Genomic DNA, 21,588 nt, shown 5'->3' with positions numbered 1-21,588 from the left:
TCATCTGTATCATTTACTGAATTTGACTAGCTATGTTTTGTTTAAGGCTTTGCTTTTATGTTCAGGGAGCTATTGGCCTTTGATTTTCTTTCCTGAAATGTCCAGGGTTAGTATCAAGGTGTTTTTGGCCTTATAAAGGAAATTGAGAAGTCACTCTTCTTTTTCTTTTCTTTGTAAGTATTTGTACATGATTGATATTTTCTATTCTGTCAAATATTTGGAAGAATTCACGCTACCCTAGCATTTTTTTGGTTAGTATTTGCATGCTGGTTTTTCACCCATCCTTTTACTTTCGACCTTTTTCTGTGATATTTAATGCATGTCCTTAGATCCTTTTATATAAAATCTAGTCTGACTGTCTTCATCTTTTTAATTTTTTTTCCCCCAAAGACCCAGTAGATAGTTGTATGTCATAGTTGCACATCCTTCCAGCTGCTGTATGTGGGATGCGGCCTCAGCATGGCGGGAGAAGCGGTGCGTCAGTGCGCGCCTGGGATCCGAACCCGGGCTGCCAGCAGTGGAGCGCGCGCACCCAACCGCCAAGCCACGGGGCCGGCCCTGTCTTCATCTTTTAATTGGAGACTTTAGATCATTTTAATTTAAGGTATTTACAGATACAGTTGGTGTGGTTACTGTTTGTAAAAATGGCCACAATAATTCATGCCATTCTATATTCACTTTCCAATGTGACATTGCTGCGCCTCCCATCAAGAGGCAGTGTTTATTTCTCCATCTCGTCAGTCTGGGATTAACCACATCACTTGCTTTGCTTTTGGGACATCAACTAATGTGATATAAGTAGTGCCTTGAACATATTTCTGTACTGTAATATGTCCTTTTTTGTGTGTGTGAATGGTGTGATGAATTTGTTCTAGCATGCTAGAATGGTCACGTGGTAAAGAACCAAGATACACGAGTAGCCAGCCTGCAGACCACTAGATCTGTGAGTGAAACTATCCTAGACTACCCAACCCTAGCCAAATTGCCAGTTGACTGTAACTTCATAAATGAGTCCAGCTGAGACCAGAAGCAGAACTGCTCAACTGATCCCAGCCCAAACTGCCAACCCCCAAAAGTTATGATATAATACATGTTTTAAGCCACTGAGTTTAGGGATGGTGTGTTACACAGCAAAGGCTGATACAGTTTGGCTTAATTCTACCACATTGCTATATGTTTTCTATTGCTTCATATATATTTAATTCCAATTTTACCCTGTTTCTTGTTATACATCTTTTTAGTGGTTACCCTAGAGATTATAATATGCATCTTTGACTTATTAAAATCTACATTAAATTAGCATTATAACTATTTCATAAACAATACCATATACTTAAAAATGTCTAATTCCAGCTGCTCTCCTCTGTTCTTTGTGCTATTTTTGTCATATAATTTATTTCTATACAGATTATAACCCCTTGTGACAGTTGATGATGATGATTATTTTACACACTATTAATTTATATTTCTTCACATGTTTAAACTTTAGATTGTTTTTTATTCCTATATATAGTTCAAGGCTACCATCTGAGATCATTTCTCTTTAGTCTGAAGAACTCTCTTAATTCAGTGTGTAGGATTGTTGGTCACAAATTCTCTCAACTTTTGATTCTTTGAAAATGCCTTTATTTCCTGTTTACTTTTTGGTATTTTTTAATTAAATTTTAAAATTTTGAGATAATTGTAGATTCACATGCAATTGTAAGAAATAATACAGAGACATTCTGTGTACCCTTAGCTTAGCCTCCTCCAAATGGTAACATCTTGCAGGACTCCAGTACAATATCACAAGCAGGATACTGACAGGGATAGTCAAGAGGCAGATCATTTCATTCATCACAGGGATCCCTCATGTTGCCCTCTTATAGACACACTCTCTTTCTCTCCTCTACCCCCTCTCCCTTCTTAACCCCTGCTGATCACTAATCTGTTCTCCATTTCTATAATTTTGATATTTCAAAAATGTTGTTTAAATGGAATCATACAATATGTAATTTTTGGGGATTGACTTTTTTCACTTAGCATACTTCTCTGGAGGTTCATCCAGGTTGTTGTGTATCATTAATTTTTATTGCTGAGTAGTATTCCATGGTATAGATGTACCACAGTTGTTTAACCATTCACCTGTTGAAGGACATCTAGGTTGTTTACCATTTTTTGGTTATTACAAATAATGCTTCTATAAACATTCCTGTACAGGTTTTTGTGTGAACATGAGTTTTCATTTCTTTGAGATAAATACCCAGGTATACAATTGCTGTGTCATGTGGTATTTGAATACTTAGTTTTTAAGAAACTGCTAATTGCTTTCCAGACTGGTTGTACCGTTTTACATTCCTACCAGCAATATATAAGCGATCCAGTTTCTCTGCATCCTCGGCAGCATTTGCCCATGTCACTGTTTTTATGTTAGCCATTCTGATATTCATACTGAATCTCATTGTGGTTTTAATTTGCACTTCTCTAATAGATAACGACGTTGAACATCTTTTAAAGTAATTATTTGCTATCTGTATATACACTTCACTGAAATGTGTCTTCCTGTCTTTTGCCCATTTTCTAATTGGATTGTTTGGTTTTTTCCTTTTGAGGTTTTTTTTTTATTGAGATATAGTTGACATATAACATTGTATTAGTTTTAGGTGTACAACATAATGATTTGCTATATGTATATATTGTGAAATGATTACCACAAGTTTAGTTAACATCCATCACCACACATAGGTACAAAAAAAATTTTCTTTCTTAGGATAACTTTTAAGATTTATTCTCTTAGCAACTTTCAAATATACAATACAGTATTGTTAACTGTAGTCACCATGCTGTACATTACATTCCCAGGACTTATTTATCTTATAACTGGAAGTTTGTACCTTTTGACCCCCTTCACCTATTTCACCCACTTCCCCACCTCCTGCCTCTGGCAACCACTAATCTCTGTTTCTATGAGTTCAGGTTTATTGTTTTTTATTTTGTCTTATTTTTTAGATTCCACTTATAAATGAGATCATACAGTATTTGTCTTTCTCTGTCTGATTTGTTTCACTTAGCATGATGCCATGAAAGTCCATCCATGTTGTCACAAATGGCAGGATTTCTTTCTTTTTATGGCTGAATAATATTCCATTGTATACATATTTTTTCTTTATCTATTCATCCATTGATGGACATTTAGGATGTTTCCATGTCTTGGCTATTGTAAATAGTGCTGCAATGAACATGAGGGTGCAGATCTTTTCAAGATAGTATAGTGATTTTGTTTTCTTTGTTTCCAGCCAGAAGTGGAATTGCTGGATCAAAACTTTTGAGTTTTGAGAGTTCTTGATATATATATTTTAGATACGCATCCTTTGTTATATATGTGGTTGGCAAGTGTTTTTTCCCAGTCAGTAACGTGTCATTTCATCCTCTTAAGAGGGTCTTTTGCAGAGTAAAAGTTTTTTAATTTTGATAAGGTCTAGTTTATTGATTTTTCCTTTTATGGGACATGCTTTTGGTGTCAAAACTAAGGACTCTTTGCCTAGCCCTAGATCTCAAAAATTTTCTGTTTTTCAAAAGTAGTTTTATAGTTTTATGTTTTATATTTAAGTCTATGATCCATTTTGAGTTAACCTTTGTATAAGGTGTGAGAGTTAGGTTGAAGTTCATTTTTTTGTGTTGGTATGTCCAATTGCTCCAGTACCATTTACTGAAAAGTCTTTCCTTCCTTGAATTGCTTCTGAACCTCTGTCAAAAATCAGGCATATTTGGGGGCTAGCCTGGTGGTATAGTGGTTAAGTTCACATGCTCCACTTCAGCGGCCCAGGGTTCGCAGGTTCAGATCCCAGGAGCAGACCTACATACCACTTATCAAGCCATGCTGTGGTAGGTGTCCCACATACAAAGTAGAGGAAGATGGGCATGAGAAAGAAGGAAATCCTGCCATTTACAACAACTTGGTTGAACTTTGAGGGCATCATGCTAAGTGAAATAAGCCAGGCAGAGAAAGACAAATACTATATGATATCACTTATATATGGAATCAAAAAAAAGCTGAACTCATAGAAATAGAAAGTAGAGTGGTAGTCAACAAGTTCTGGAGATCTAATGTACAACACAGTGATTATAGCTAATAATACTGTAGTATATATTTGAAAGTTGCTGAGAGAGTACATCTTAAATGTTCTCATAACAAAAAGGAAATGGTAATTATATGACAGGATGGAGGTGGTAGCTAGTGCTATGGTAGTAATCATTTTGCCATATATAAGTATACCAAATTCACATGTTCTTGATTTTAAGCTTATGATGTTATATGTCAATTATATCTCAAGAAAGCTGGGGGAAAAAACTAATTTCTTAGGGTAATTCTTTATAATAGGAAATTATTCAGTATACGTTCTCTGCCATATTGCTAAAAAGGAAAAAAGAATTGACATCTTTATTATATTGTCTTTATATATTTCCATTTAAATAAGTGGTTTTATGTGTCCTTCAAAGTGTGTAGTTTTTAGTGTAGAAGTCTTACCTGTTGTTTGGTGTATTCTTTTATAAATTTTGTTATTATAATTAGGAATATCTTTTACCGTATCTAATTAGTTATTACTAATATATGAGAAAGCTATTTTTTTTTAATTTTTTGTTTATTGCAGTAACATTGGTTTATAACATTGTAAAAATTTCAGGTGTACATCATTGTACTTCTATTTCTGCATGGAGTACATCATGTTCACCACCAAAATACTAATTACAACCCATCACCACACACATGTGCCGAATTATCCCTTTCACCCTCCTCCCTCCCCCCTTCCCCTCTGGTAACCACCAATCCACTCTCTGTCCCTATGTGTTTGTTTATTGTTGTTATTATCTACTACTTAATGAAGGAAATCATATGGTATTTGACCTTCTCCCTCTGACTTATTTCACTTTGCATTATACCCTCAATGTCCATCCATGTTGTCACAAATGGCTGGATTTCATTGTTTCTTATGGCTGAGTAGTATTCCATTGTGTATATATACCACAGCTTCTTTATCCATTCGTCCCTTGATGGGCACTTAGGTTGCTTCCAAGTCTTGGCTATTGTGAATAACGCTGCAATGAACACAGGGGTGCATGTACCTTTGCAAATTGGTGTTTTCAAGTTCTTTGGATAAATACCCAGCAGTGGAATAGCTGGATCATATGGTAGTTCTAGCCTTGATTTTTTGAGGAATCTCCATACTGTTTTCCATAGTGGCTGCACCAGTTTGCACTCCCACCAGCAGTGTATGAGAGTTCCCTTTTCTCCACATCCTCTCCAACACATATTGTTTCCTGTCTTGTTAATTATAGCCATTCTGACGGGCCTGAGGTGATATCTCATTGTAGTTTTGATTTGCATTTCCCTGATAGTTAGTGATTTTGAACATGTTTTCATGTGTCTGTTGGCCATCTGTATATCTTCTTTGGAGAAATGTCTGTTCAGGTCTTTTGCCCATTTTTTAATTGGGTTGGTAGTTTTTTTGTTGTTGAGATGCATCAGTTCTTTATATATTTTGGAGATTAAGCCCTTATCAGATGTATGGTTTGCAAATATCTTCTCCCAATTGTTAGGTTGTCTTTTCGTTTTGTTGATGGTTTCCTTTGCTGTGCAGAAGCTTTTTAGTTTGATGTAGTCCCATTTGTTTATTTTTTCTATTGTTTCTCTTGCCCGGTCAGATGTGGTGTTTGAAAAGATGTTGCTAAGACCGATGTGGAAGAGCGAACTGCCTGTTTTCTTCTAGAAGTTTCATAGTTTCAGGTCTTACATTCAAGTCTTTAATCCATTTGGAGTTAATTTTTGTGCATGGTGTAAGGTAAGGGTCTACTTTCATTTTTTTGCATGTGGCTATCCAGTTTTCCCAACACCATTTGTTGAAGAGACTTTCTTTTCCCCATTGGATGTTCTTGGCTCCTTTGTCAAAGATTAGCTGTCCATAGATGTGTGGGTTTATTTCTGGGCTTTCGATTCTATTCCATTGATCTGTGTGTCTGTTTTTGTGCCAGTACCATGCTGTTTTGGTTACTATAGCTTTGTAGTATATTTTGAAATCAGGGAGTGTGATACCTCCAGCTTTGTTCTTTTTTCTCAGGATTCCTTTAGCTATTCGGGGTCTTTTGTTGTTCCATATAAATTTTAGGATTCTTTGTTCTATTTCGGTGAAAAATGTTGTTGGAACTTTGATAGGGATTGCATTGAATCTATAGATGGCTTTAGGAAGTATGGACATCTTAACTATGTTAATTCTTCCAATCCAAGAGCACGGAATATCTTTCCATTTCTTTGTGTCTTCTTCAGTTTCTTTCAGAAATGTTTTATAGTTTTCAGTGTACAGATCTTTCACCTCTTTGGTTAAGTTTATTCCTAGGTATTTTATTCTTTTTGTTGCAATTGTAAATGGGATGGTATTCTTAATTTCTCTTTCTGCTACTTCGTTGTTAGTGTACAGAAATGCAACTGATTTTTGTATGTTTATTTTGTATCCTGCAACTTTACCATATTCGTTTATTACTTCTAAAAGTTTTCTGGTGGATTCTTTAGGGTTTTCTATATATAAAATCATGTCATCTGCAAATAGTGAGAGTTTCACTTCTTCCTTTCCAATTTGGATCCCTTTTATTTCTTTCTCTTGCCTGATTGCTCTGGCTAGGACTTCCAATACTGTGTTAAATAGGAGTGGTGACAGTGGGCATCCTTGTCTGCTTCCTGTTCTTAGAGGGATAGCTTTCAGTTTTTCACCATTGAGGATGATATTAGCTGTGGGTTTCTCATATATGGTCTTTATTATGTTGAGGTACTTTCCTTCTATACCCATTTTATTCAGAGTTTTTATCATAAATGGATGCTGTATCTTGTCAAATGCTTTCTCTGCATCTATTGAGATGATCATGTGATTTTTGTTCTTCATTTTATTAATGTGGTGTATTACATTGATTGATTTGCGAATGTTAAACCATCCCTGCATACCTGGAATAAATCCCACTTGATCATGGTGTATAATCTTTTTAACGTATTGTTGTATGCGATTTGCTAGTATTTTGTTGAGGATTTTCGCATCGATGTTCATCAGTGATATTGGCCTGTAATTTTCTTTTTTTGTGTTGTCCTTGTCTGGTTTTGGTATCAGGGTCATGTCGGCTTCGTAGAATGAGTTAGGGAGCTTCCCCCCCTCCTCAATTTTTTCGAAGAGTTTTAGAAGGATAGGTATTAAGTCTTCTTTGAATGTTTGGTAGAATTCACCAGGGAAGCCATCTGGTCCTGGACTTTTATTTTTGGGGAGGTTTTTGATTACTGTTTCGATCTCCTTACTGGTGATTGGTCTGTTCAAATTCTCTACTTCTTCTTGATCCAGTTTTGGAAGGTTGTATGATTCTAAGAATTTATCCATTTCTTCCAGATTGTTGAATTGGTTGGCATATAGCTTTTCATAGTATTCTCTTATAATCTTTTGTATTTCTGAGGTGTCTGTTGTAACCTCTCCTCTTTCATTTCTTATTTTACTTATTTGTGCCTTCTCTCTTTTTTTCTTGGTGAGTCTAACTAAAGGTTTGTCTATTTTGTTGATCTTTTCAAAGAACCAGCTCTTGGTTTTATTAATTTTTTCTATTGCTTTTGGTCTCTATTTCATTTATTTCTGCTCTGATTTTTATTATTTCCCTTCTACTGATGTTGGGCTTTGTTTGTTCTTCTTTTTCCAGTTCCTTTAGGTGCATTGTTAGATTGTTTATTTGAGATTTTTCTTGTTTGTTGAGATAGGCCTGTATCGCTATAAACTTCCCTCTTAGAACCGCTTTTGCTGTATCCCATAAATTCTGGCATGTCGTATTTTCATTTTCATTTGTCTCCAGGTATTTTTTGATTTCTTCTTTGATTTCTTCGTTAACCCAGTCGTTGTTCAGTAGCATTTTGTTTAATCTCCATGTATTTGTGGCTTTTCTGATTTTCTTCCTATAGTTGATTTCTAGTTTCATACCGTTGTGGTCAGAAAAGATGCTTGGTATTATTTCAATCTTCTTAAATTTATGGAGACTTGTTTTGTGGCCTAATATGTGATCAATCCTGGAGAATGTTCCATGTGCGTTTGAAAAGAACGTATATTCTTCGGTTTTTGGATGGAATGCTCTGTATATATCTACTAGGTCCATCTGTTCTAGTGTGTCATTTAAGGCCAATGTTTCCTTATTGATCTTCTGTTTGGATGATCTATCCGTTGGTGTAAGTGGAGTGTTAAAGTCCCCTACTATTATTGTGTTACTGTCTATTGCTCTTTTTATGTCTGTTAATAATTGTTTTATATATTTAGGTGCACCTACATTGGGTGCGTAAATATTTACAAGTGTTATATCCTCTTGTTGGATTGTTCCCTTGATCATTATGTAATGCCCTTCTTTGTCTCTTTTTACAGTTTTTGTTTTAAAGTCTATTTTGTCTGATATGAGTACTGCTACCCCAGCCTTCTTTTCATTGCCATTTGCGTGGAGTATCTTTTTCCATCCCTTCACTTTCAGTTTGTGAGTGTCTTTAGGTCTGAAGTGTGTCTCTTGGATGCAGCATATATATGGGTCTTGTTTTTTTATCCAGTCAGCCACCTTATGCCTTTTAATTGGAGCATTTAGTCCATTGACGTTTAAAGTAACTATTGATAAGTATGTACTTACTGCCATTTTTTAACTTTTTTTTTTTTTCTCAGTGTTTTAGTAGTCCTTCTCTGTTCCTTACTTCTTCTATACAGAATTGATGGTCACTTTAGTTTGACCTCTGTCTGAAAGCTGTACTCTTTAACTCCCCTCCTCCCTCCTTTTATGTTTTTGATATCATATCTAACCTCTTTTTTGTGCATTTGTATCCACTTCCCTCTTATCATGGAAATAGATAATTTTTCCTATTTGTGGTTTTCTCTTTTCCCCTTAAATCAGTCCCTTTAACATTTCTTGTAGCACTGGTTTCTTGGTGACAAACTCCTTTAATTTTGCTTATCTGGGAAAATTTTGATCTCTCCTTCCATTTTGAATGATAACCTTGCTGGGTAGAGTATTCTTGGCTGTAACTTTTTTCCTTTTAGCACTTTAAATATATGGTGCCATTCTCTTCTAGCCTGTAAGGTTTCTGCTGAGAAGTCAGCTGATAGCCTTATGGGGTTTCCTTTGTATATAACTTGACATTCTCTTGCGGCTTTTAGGATTCTCTCTTTAATTCTGGACATTTTGATTATGATGTGTCTTGGTGTGGGCCTCTTTGGGTTTATCTTGTTTGGGGCTCTCTGTGCTTCCTGTACCTGGATGTCTGTTTCCTTCCTTAGGTTAGGGAAGTTTTCATCTATTATTTCTTGAAATAGATTCTCTGCCCCCTTGTCTCGCTCTTCTCCTTCCGGGACACCTATAACACGGATGTTAGTGTGCTTGATGTTGTCCCAGAGGTCCCTTAGACTGTCCTCACTCTTTTTAATTCTTTTCTCTTTTACCTGTTCACCTTGGGTAATTTCTTCTATTCTTTCTTCCAGCTCACAGATCCGTTCTTCTGTATCCTCTACTCTGCTTTTGAGTCCCTCTAATGAATTTTTCATTTCCAGTATTGTATTCGTCATTTCTGATTGGTTCTTTTTTATATCTTCCATTTCTTTGTTGACATTCTCACTGAGTTCATCTATTCTTCTCCCCAGATCAGTGAGCATCCTTAACCCTCTTAGTTTGAACTCTCTGTCAGGTAGGTTGCTCATTTCTGTTTCACTTAGTTCCTTTTCTGGGGTTTTGTCCTGTTACCTTACTTGGAATGTATTCCTTTGCCTCCTCATTTTGCCTCTTTCCCTGTGCTTGTGTCTACGTATTAGGTAGGTCAGCTATGTCTCCTGCTCTTGGATAGGTGACCTTATGTAAGTGATGCCTTAGGAGGCCTGCAGTGTGCTTCCCTCAGTTCTCAATGTTCCAGGTGTGGCCCCTATGTGGGCTACGTGTGTCCTTCTATTGTGGCCTGTTAGCTCTCCCTATAGGCACCCAGGGAGGCGGACTTATGCTCCTGGCCATCTGTTGTAATGCTCAGCTGCTTGTAGTTGTGGGCCCTTCAGTCTCTTTATCAGATGTGGGAAGCCCCAGCACAGTTGGCTGCAAGTTCTAATACCACATTAACGTTGCAGTATTTCTTTTAATTGAGTAGGCCCCCAGCGTGGCAGGTTGTTAGGCTCAGGGCCTGACAATTGCTGTAAGCCTCTAGCCTATTAGGTCTCTTGTCAGCTCTCTGAGGATTGCAGCTGGGTGGGGCTGGCCTCAAGCAGAGGAGCACCCAATTGTTTCAGGCTTTGGGAGGTGGGGCAAACCCCCTATGTGGGTCTTTGAGAAGCACAAGTATTCTGCAGCTGACAAGCCCCACCACCCACAGGTCCACTCACACACAGTCGACACAGTCCTGCCCCGTGTGTTTGCCCTGACTTCCTGAAGTGGACCTAGTCTCTCCACAGCGGGAGCCCCACACACTCCAGCACTGCCCCACTCTCTCCACCTGCTCCTTGTGCACACCCTGCCCCACTGAAGTGGGCTCAGTCACCAGGCTGCAGAAAATCCAGTCACCAATCTATGCAGGCCCACAAGTCGCCTGAGGGCTTGATGTTGGGTGGGGCCATTCCCTAGGGTGGGCTGCCTGCCCTGGCCAAGCTGGATTAAATAGGTGCTCTAGTGGATGGGGCAGACCCTTGGCTAGCAGGCCCCAGGGAAAACTCCAATGGCATCTGTCAGCACGCCCACACCAGGCCACAACAATGGCCCCCGCCAATGTCCCAGTCCCTGGAGGGGTCTCACCTCTCACCAAGATGCACTCAGGGCCTATCAGGTGAGTCTCTTTTCACCAAAGCACTGTGCACCTTTCTTTCTGGTGATTTTTGGTTGCTTTCTGAAATGGGTGAGTTTGGTCCTGTAAGAGCCATTTTAACTTCTTTGTGAACCAGCTTTTCTGGGGTTACTCCCCAATGGTTTAGTAGCAGGCAAAGTCAGATATTATGCCACTCGTCATGATTGTGCTGAGTCCACAAAATGCCTACAACAGGGGCACTCCTGGCTCAGGGCCTTGCTCCTCCAGGGAGGCTGCGTACCTGTGGGCTGCTCCTGGGCAGCCATGAAGCTGGCAGCTTGTGAAGGTTGCGTTTTTTTCTCTCCAGAAGGGAGTTTCTGCCTCTTCCACCTCAATTAGGATTGTCCTTTGTTGCAGAAGTTCCTCTTATCCAGTTTTTGGTTCTCTCAGGGGTAATATTTCCATAAGTAGTTGTAAATTGTCTGTGTCAGCGGGAGGAGGTGAGTTCAGAGCCCGCTTACGCCACCATCTTGACTTCTCTCCAAGTCATTTCTCTCTTCTTGCATTTTATTATAATCAGGCAGGAGGAGCCAAGCCACACCTTCAATTTCCTTGCTCACAAATTCTACTTTCCACAAAACACTAGACCACAATTCTGCCAAGCTCTTTGCCACTTTATAAGAACTACGTTTCTTCCAGTTTCCAATAACATGTTCCTCATTTCCGTATGAGATCTCACCTGAATGGCCTTTACCATGCATATTTCTACCAACATTCTGTTCACAATTATTTATTCTCTTAGGATTGAAGTTTTCTCTTTAGTTCTCCTCTTTTCTTTCCGTGATCTCACCTGAACCACCCTTAACATCCATATTTTTTGGATGCATTTCAAGCCTGTATACATTATTTAATTCCACAGCCTCTTCCATATTTTTATACATTTGTAACATCAGCATCCACTTCTGGTACCACTTTGTGTCTTATTCAGTTCAGGCTGCTATAACACGGTACCATAAACTAGGTGGTTTATAAACAGAATTTGATTTCTGACAACTCTGGAGGCTGAAGTCTGACATCACGGTGCCAGTATGGTCAGTTTCTGATGAGAACCCTCTTCTGGATTGAAGGCTGCTGTCTTTTTCCTTCCTCACATGGCAGAAGAGGGTGAGAGAGCTCTCTGGGGTCCCTTTTATAAGGGCACTAATTCCATTCAGGAGGGCTCCACCCTCATGACCTAATTACCTCGAAGAGGCCCACCTCCTAATACCATCACATTGGGGCTTAGAATGTCAACACATGAATTTCAAGAACCCACCTTCAGTCCACTGCAAGGCCCAAATGGTTTCACTGAAGAATTCTACCAAACACTTAAAGAATAATTAACACCAATTCTATACTACCTTTTCCAGAAATTAAAAGGAGACAACACTTCCAAACTCATTTTTACAAAGCCAGCATCATTCTGTTATCAAAACGAGACAAAGGCAACAGAATAAAAGAAAACTATAGATTGGTATCCCTTATGAACAGAAACGAAAACCCTCAACAAAATATTAGCAAATCATAGCAAATACAGCAATTCTTTTAAAGTATACACTACAAAAAAATGGGAGTTTATTCCAGTAATGTAAGGCTTGATCAATATTTGAAAATCTATGAAGGTAAGCCATATTTACAGAGGAAAAAGAAAAATCACATTATATCAATTGGTGCATAATTCAAATAGAATTTCAAGTAAATATAAAGGGTTCCATGACAGTGTTTCCAGGTAGCAAAGGGTTCTCAAAGTTACAAAAGGCCTGAGAGGAAAAAAAAAAATCAAATACATGGTGCTGTTTTGAAAATGTGGCCTCAGGGTAAAAATGAAGCCAACTTTTATCCTTTTTGTGAAACAGCAGGGCTGCTAAGAATTTTAAAGTCATTTTTCCACAGCAGCCTCATAGGGAACTCAATGCACAGAAGAGCCTGTTGATCTTTTGTCTAATTGAGTGAACCCTAATAAAAGTCATCAAAAACACAGTTTTTAAGAGAACTGTACCACTTGAAGCACTGCAAGCTTGAACTTAAAGAGACAGAAACAGTACAAAGTGAAATAGGACCTATGGATCCCAAAACATCTACAGGCTAAAAAGAGCGTGAGAAAATTACTCAGCTGAAAACATGGGCTACCCTTTAGGAAGAAAAAACCCAGCATGACTCAGGGTAGAAGCAAGAAGTCTTCAGTATGCAAACACACTACTTGGGAGCAGAAATACACTTAAATTGGGTTCTGTATTTTCTAATGATGCAATCCACTGAACATCACAGTTTCCCCAACACAGCAGAGAAATGCTGTGAGAACTTGAGATACATTATTCTTTTTTTTACAACTTAAGTCTTCAAAACTCATATTTTATACCAACACCATTTTAATTTCAAGTGGCCACACTTCAATTCTCAATAATAGCTCAATTCTGAGAGGTCAACATGTTGTTAGCAACGATCTTATTAGACAACCCAGGTCTATTCCATTAACTTCCACATTTAGTTGTAATAACTGTTTTTACTCCTTCTTTAAACATATTAAGTACAATGAACCAGGCACTATAACAGATCTTGCAATAGGTGAACTAGATAAAATCTGGACCCTCAATCTTAATTTCCAAAGTACATTATAGCACCTGTAATATCCCAATGTGTAAGCTTTGGCAAAAGCCACAAGTTTTGATATGTAGCCATTTTAAAAGATCACTTGGTTCAAACTGGATATAATTTTCAGTTAATTTTACCTTTAAAAGAACATTAGGGAGAACTTCAAATATATAAAAGTAGAGAAAAAAGCAAAAACAAAATAAACAAAAACTATGTACCCAAGATCGATCTTACCATCATTTCAACCTTAAGTAATCCATCCTCACTTTTCTTTTGCATGAACATTTTAAACGAAATTCCAGATATCATATCATCTTATGTGTATAAACATAATTTATCTCTGACATTTTTACATACCTGCAATGCTATTATCACACCTAACAAAAACATAATTTCTTTTTTAAAGTTTTATTGAGGTAACATTGGTTTATAACATTATATAAATTTCAGGTGTACACATTTTCGACTTCTGTATAAATAACATCGTGTTCACCACTAAAAATCTAGTTGCCATCCATCACTATACACATGTGCCCCTTTACCCCTTTTGCCCACCCCCACCCTCTTCCCCTCTGGTAACCACCAATCTGTTCTCCACATCTATGTGTGTTAATTGTCTTTCTCTGACTTATTTTGCTTAACATAATACCCTCAAGGTCCATCCATGTTGTTGCAAATAGCAAGACTTCACCTTTTTTATGGCTGAGTAGTATTCCATTATGTGTATACATATATATATATATACACACACACACACACCATATCTTCTTTATCCACTCCTCCATCGATGAGCATTTAGGTTACTTCCAAGTCTTGGCTATTGTAAATAATGCTGCAACAAACATAGGGGTGCAGGTATCTTTTTGAATTAGTCAAAAACATAATTTATTATCTAATACTGTCAATATTCTCATTTCTAAAAAAAAAAAAAAGTCTTTTTTACATTTGTTCAACTTGTGATCTATGTAACAACCACTCACTCATTGCATCTGATTGATACGTCTCTTAAGACTCTTAATATCTAAGAGTTCCACCTCACTTTTTTCAAAGCCGTTTTTTGGTTGAGAAGCAGGATCATTCCTCATAGAATTACCCATATTTTAGATTTATTTGCTTCTTCTTGTGTCATGTAATTTGTCCTTCTGTCCCCTGAATTTTCTCTAAACTGGAAGTTAGATCTTGATGCTTAATTAGATTCAGGTTCAATATTTTTTGCAAAATGTGTATACCATTGTATCTCATTAGGAGGCACAAAATGTTTTGTCCTATTTTTGATGAGGTTAAAATTGATCCGTGAGTTGAGATGTTGTCAACCTTATCTATTCACTGTGAAGGTCATATCAGCCTTTCATCTCATGGTCTTAACCTCTACTGAGAATCATGCCTACATCCATTATTTTATTACACACTGCAAAATTCTCTAATAAAGAATTTTACACCTCATCAACCTCTAGTTGCCCTGAAATACAGTTCATACAGGAAATGCAAGCTAAATGTCTTTTCTTTCCTTTTATGTATCAATTTTCAGAATGAGTTAGTGCCCTGGCAAGCTTCATAGGTAAACCATAGACAGAAGAATAGAGGTGATAACAGGTAAGATCAAAAGCTTCTCCACATTCACTCCTTTAAGAGTTTCTTTCTAGATGAATTTCCTAAAATTTTGTTTGAATGGTGATGAAAAGCTTCTACATATTCATTACATTACCATATTCTTTCTTTAAAAAAAAAAAAACCTCATGTTAAATTAATTGTGAGCACACAGCGAAAGAGATTCCTACATTAAAAAATTTTTCCTCTAAAATTTATTTGATAATGCTCCTTAACACAAAATTCACAATGGAAGGCTTTCTTATTTAGTTACATTATGAACTCGCTGATGATAAGTAAGATGTGAATGTTGTCTAAATGCCTTCTTACATTCCTTACACGTGTATGGTTTCTCACCAGAATGAATTCTCTGATGCTGAATAAGTGATGAATGAAGTCTAAAGGCCTTCCCACATTCCTTACAGTCATAAGGTTTCTCACCAGTATGAATACTCTGATGTTGAGTAAGTTGAGAGAACAGTCTAAAACTCTTCTCACATTCCTTACACTTATAAGGTTTCTCACCAAAATGAATACTCTGATGTTGGGTGAGTTGTGAGAACAATCTAAAGGCCTTCCCACATTCCTTACAATCATAGGGTTTCTCTCCAATATGAATACCCTTATGTGAAATAAGTTCTGAGTAACGCCGAAAGAACTTCTGACATTCCTTACATTCATAAGGTTTCTCACCAGTATGAATTCTCTGATGGAGAGTCAGATGATAGCCACGACTAAAGGTCTTCCCACATTCCTTACAATCATAGGGTTTCTCACCAGTATGAATTCTCTGATGGAGAGTAAGTTGTTGCCGCACTCTAAAGGCCTTCCCACATTCCTTACATTCATAGGGTTTTTCACCAGTATGAAGTTTGTGATGTACTCTAAGGCCTGTACTACACAGAAAAGTCTGCCCACATTCCTTACATTCATAGCATTTCTCAGCAATATTAAGTCTCTGATGTCGAGTAAGGTGTGCATACTGTCTAAAGGTCTTCCCACATTCCTTACATTCATAGGGTTTCTCGCCAGTATGAATCCTTTGATGGAGATTAAGTTGTCCTCGCACTCTAAAGGCCTTCCCACATTCCTTACATCCATAGGGCTTCTCACCTACATGACTTCTCTGATGTACTCGAAGATCTGCGCCACACGTAAAGATCTTTCCACATTTTTTACATTCAAGGAGTTTGTCAGAAGTATGAATTCTCTGATGTCGACTAAGGTGGGCACACTGCCTAAACGCTTTTCCACATTCTTTACATTCATATGGTTTCTCACCAGTATGAATTCTCTGATGGAAAGTAAGTTGTTGGCGTACTCTAAAAGCCTTCCCACAGTCCCCACATTCATGGGGTTTCTCTTTATTATGAATTCTCTGATATAGAGTAAGAGATGTAAGTTTTCTGTAAGTAGGCATTTTTTCAGAGGTGGTTTTTTTCACTTGCCTGAAATATCCCTTTTGAGGACCATCTTGTCCCTCAAACTTTTTATATTCACAATCCTTTCTGAAAAAGGAGTCTTTAAGGCCACAACTTCTAATTCTTTCCATTATATCCCACTGAGATAAATTCATTTCACACATTTGAGTGTCATATCTGGATTCCAAATCTGAAAGAAAACAAAATAAACACATGCTATTTTCTTACTGTATAAAAAGTAAACAATCAACTTTATAATAGGAAAAAAACCACAATAGAATATAAAGCCCAGTTGAAGAAAATGGGCTAAACAATGCTAATAAAATAATCATGTAATTTCAAGAAAGCTAAGGAGGATAAGAAAACGATGAGTTAAGACCAGATTATTTGGCTGCAGATCAAAGTTTGAGAATCTCTACTTAAATTTTTTTAATGATTTCTCTTTTCAGTCAGAATAAAGTACAAACACCTTACCATGAATAACATGGCCTTTGTTTACCATAAGTTATCATCTCAAGCCACTGTCCCCTTTTCTCCCTATATCCCTCACACTTTCCTCTTTCGGCTCCTAGAATATGTCACAATCTTTCCATTTCTTAGAGCTTTTCGCTATTAAATCTCCCAGGAATGCTCACTTGGGTTTTCCACATGGTTGGATTCTTCATCCTTTAGGTATCATGTTAAATATCAGAAAAACTATCAGAAATAACATCTGATTTATATCCTTTATTTTCTATCCTAGTAACTTGTTCCTTGCTTAACACTTTTTTCAATTTTGTTGTTATGTATTCATTAATTTTCCCAGCTTTTATTCTCTTTATTTTCTTACCTTAAATCTCCCCAAGGGAAGAAAGGCTCTTTCACTTATCACTGAATAACAAACCCATAGCACATAGTAACTGTTATTAAATTCTCATAATTAGTTAACAGGTATTGCATATGCTGCCTTGCCTCCAATCTTATACCTTACTACACTGAATACTCTTTTTCATCACTTCCTATAGAGATAGGAAACAAAAGCATATCTAAGCTATCTCAGTCAACCATATAAATGAAAAATGGTGATTTCTTTACATCTGATCATCCTTCCAATTGCCTATTTTTACTTGCGGATGTCTCCATTACAGCACATTTTCTACTTTGCATAGTCAGGAGTAAAGTTTGTCTATTTTCACAACTAAGGTAATGACCGGTTCTACTTATTTATTTTCATTTGAGTTTATATAACTATACACATCTGTGTTACAAATACTCAACCTCTTTTGTTCCTTCATACTCTTTCTTATATTCTCCCTAAAATCCTCATAGCTGATGTCATTGGGGTACTTCCTAGAGAGTATTTTAGTAACTTTACAGGCGTAGCAACAGGTTTATACCATAGTAACATTCTAATAAAATTCTGAGCAGAATGAGATGTTTTTCTCAAATGTATATTTTGTCAAAATTTTTGCAATAAGAGTTCAATACTTTTCAAAAAGAAAAAGGTATTTTTAAAAACCTATAACACAGCAACATTATTTTTAATATGCCCAAACTGGAAAGAATACAAGTGTTCATCAACAGAAGAATGGCTAAGTAAATTATGATATATTGATACAACACAATACTGCCTAGCAATGAAAATGAATAATCTACAAGTACATGCAACAATGTGGATCAATTTCACAAACATAATGGTGAGTAAACAAAGCCAGACACATAGGAACATATACTGTACGATTCCCTCTTTATAAAGCTTGAAAACAGTAAAACCAATCTATCTAGTTGTTAAAAACCAGGATAGTGGTTAACTTTGGTGCGGAGGAATGACTGGAAGGGTTAGGAGGGAGCTTCTGATAACCTAGTAAAGCTGTATTTCTGAATCTGTGTGATTAGATGGGTGTGATCACTTTTTGAAAATTCTGTGAGCTGCATACTTGTGATTTCTGTATTTTTTTATGTTTTTATATTTCAGTAAGTTTACTTTAAAAAGGATATACCAAAAAGACATTAAAAGGCAACAATGAGGGCCAGCCCTGATGGCCTAATGGTTAAAGGTCAGCTTGCTCCACTTTGGCAGCTGCAGTTCGGTTCCCAGACACAGAACCACACCACTCGTCTGTCAGCAGACATGCTGTGGTGGTGGCTCAAATAGAAGAGCTAGAAGGACTTACAACTAGAATATACAACTATGTACTGGGGCCTTGCGGAGGCAAAAAAAAGGTAACAATGATTTAAACAGTGTGGGTAAAATGCAAGCAGAGACAGGTAAATGAATGGCATAGAAAATACCGCTAAGAAATCTGTGCATGTCTTCCTCCCTCTCTCCCTGTCTGTCTGTCTGTCTCTATCTCCTCACCCAAGAAAGCAATACAAAACTATGGCAATTTTGTAAGAATTTTTGGGAAAAAGTCAATTTAAGGCCTCATTAAGAAAAATCAAGATATAAATCATCTATAAAGGTATGACAAATGTTATAAGATGGTAATTTCAAGGAGTTACTTGCAAATTAAAAATTAAAAACCAGTAATATAAAAGGAAAGTCATAGTCAAAAATCAAAATAAAATGCCAAAACATTTGTAAGAAAAATGAGAAAGCGTTCAAAGCATAAAAGCCCATACACATTGGCATAAGAAACATTAAACAATGGGAAAAGTAATGGAATAAAGGAAACAAGCAGACAACGCACAAAATAAATATAAGAGTAAACAAACGGGACAAAATGTCCATTATTCCGCCATCAAAAACCAAGGAGAACAAGTTCCAAAACTTATTCTATAAAATTTGAAGCTTTTCATTAAAAAACAAACAAAACATTCCCAGTGTGGATACAGTGAACCTGAGACTCTCCTATATGGCCCCCACTTAAGTGACATGCCAGATTAAGACCTTGGCATGTTAAACATTCTCATCTAGGCTACTCTGTAGTATAAAGAGCGGAGCTGTAATCTTATGATTTCTGTAAACAAAAAGCCAGCCATGTTTGTTCCCAAATTTGTTTATGCCAGTTCTTATCCCTGCAAGTAACTAAAAGACAACCACTTCTATGAAAACTAAATTGAATGTTTTAGAAGTACTGGCTATAGATGCACATTGCACTGTTGGCAAGATAGCATGGGTGAGAAAATAGTAGATTGATGGGAAACGTAAAAATTCAAGGATTCTGCACTCAGATTGCTTCCCAAGTATCTCTGGTTGTTGTTCTACTTTAAATAAGTTGACACTGGAAATAACAGCCAATGCAATATATGTGCAATTTAATCAAGAAAGAATTTGCTGGACCTACACTGAAACAGAAGGCCAAACTAAACATCAAAAGATTGGCCTATGGTAGGAAATTTTAATATTTCAACTTTTAAGATATAGGTAAAATATTTAACTATTTAAAATTAATAAACCAAATACTAGTTTGGATTCTACTGAATAAAAAGGCTTTATTCTAGTAAACAATGCCAATGTGAAAGCAAAATATTAGCCCATTTTAGATCAATATAAAACGAGAAATGTTATTTCCATTTGCAAAGTATCAGCTTTAATTAAAAAGAAAATGAGCAAATTACCTGTCATAAAATTAAATTTATTTCCTAAGGTATGATGTCTTTAATCATCTTTTTTTGCCAATACCAGATGATATGGGATACAGAATATGACAGAGGCAGTTTTAGTCACATTAACACCAGGGGTAATGCCTTAAGAGATCTGTAAATGTTAAAGCCCTGTGACCACAGAACTCTACTTCTGAGAATCAATACTGATCAAATACTGAATAATCCATACTGAATTCCAATGAAATACTGAATAATCCTCATATTCTGCTGATAATCTTACTGCCTATTTAACCAAGAGATCAGAAGCAACTGAAAGAAAAATATGTATTCTCCCCTTCACCCTATTATTCAACCAACCTGTGTCCATATCCTTATCACATGCATGGTTTTCCTTCATAAATTGGCTCCTACTCCTTCCCATCTACTGAAAGTCATTGTTTACAAAATTATCCTCTCTCTACTCCATCAATTTTCCTTTCTTTGAAATCATTCCCTTCAGCCTATAAACATGTTCTAATATCTCACACTTAAAACACAATGTCTGTACCCCATGCATCTGCTTTTACGGAAAAATTCCTCCAAAGAGTTGTGTGTACTTATTTTCACCACTGCTTCAACTTTCACTTTCTTTCTTTTATTTCCCAACAACCTTAAAACAAAACAAAACTTTCTTACAAAGCATTTCTAACATACACAAAAACAGAACAGTATAATAAATGTCCATATTTCTATGACCTGGCCTCAACAACCATCAACCTATGCCTAATGCTGGCCTATGCACACTCCAATCCACTCTCCGCACATTATTTGAAGCAAATCTCATGTACTATATTATTTTGTCTACTTATTTCAGGATTTATCTCTAAAGGATTTTTAAAAAACATAATCATAATACCATTATCCAAACCTAAAAAAATGAAAATTATTTAAGATCACCAAAAATCAGTGATCACATTTCCAACTGTCTCATACATAAAATCTTAAACAATTTAAAAACGGCAACTGATCCAAAGTCCATGGAGTACAGCCAGTTGACTTGTCTCTTACATCTCTTTTAATCTATAGGTTCTCCTGCTTTTAATTTCCCTTGCAATTTATTTGTTGAAGAAGCTGTTTTTGACCCTGTAACATTTCCCATATTCTGAATTTTCCTAACTATGTTCCCAAGGTGTAGTAGAAGATATTCCTCTATCTTCTTCCCATAAAATGGTAGTTGGCTTTAGAAGCTTGATCTTAGCACTAATTTTGTTGACAAAGTTACTTCACAGGTGATATTGTATCCTTTCATTAGAAGAAAGAGATTGTCTGACTGTCTCCGTTCCTGTGATGCTATCAGCATTGATGCTCAGTGTCTAAATCCAACAGTTCATTATGGGTTCAGTTCATTATGGGTTCCAAAATGGTAATACTCTAATTCTATCATTCTTCATTTATTCACTGAATAAATGTTTATTTTATTAAGAAAAATCATTCCTTCTACCACCTATTGGTACAGTTCTTATAAGGACTGTATAAGGCAGGATCAATGTTTATGTTGTCGAAATAAGTTAGTCTGCTAGTAGTTTCCAACGGTGAACAATCTGCTATCAGTATCACTAAGAATTTATGAAATTAAGCATATTTTATGTGTTGCAATACATT

At 36.5% G+C, this 21,588-nt stretch overlaps 1 protein-coding gene across 1 annotated transcript in view; it reads right to left on the bottom strand.

Moving 5' to 3' along the window:
- The window catches only part of LOC101388705 (uncharacterized), a 58,783-nt gene that overhangs the window by 25,271 nt on the left and 11,924 nt on the right, over window positions 1-21,588 (bottom strand). The window contains exon 6 of the mRNA XM_087421949.1: window positions 15,264-16,609. Coding sequence (XP_087278075.1) covers window positions 15,264-16,609 — 1,346 coding nt within the window. The remainder of the gene's footprint in view (window positions 1-15,263; window positions 16,610-21,588) is intronic.

This window comes from Ceratotherium simum, chromosome 33, assembly GCF_057802395.1.
Source record: "Ceratotherium simum simum isolate JZ-2026a chromosome 33, ASM5780239v1, whole genome shotgun sequence".
In the NCBI taxonomy this organism is placed as follows: domain Eukaryota; kingdom Metazoa; phylum Chordata; class Mammalia; order Perissodactyla; family Rhinocerotidae; genus Ceratotherium; species Ceratotherium simum.
Note: the sequence above shows the minus strand (reverse complement) of the source record. Positions and strands in the feature narration are given on the sequence as shown.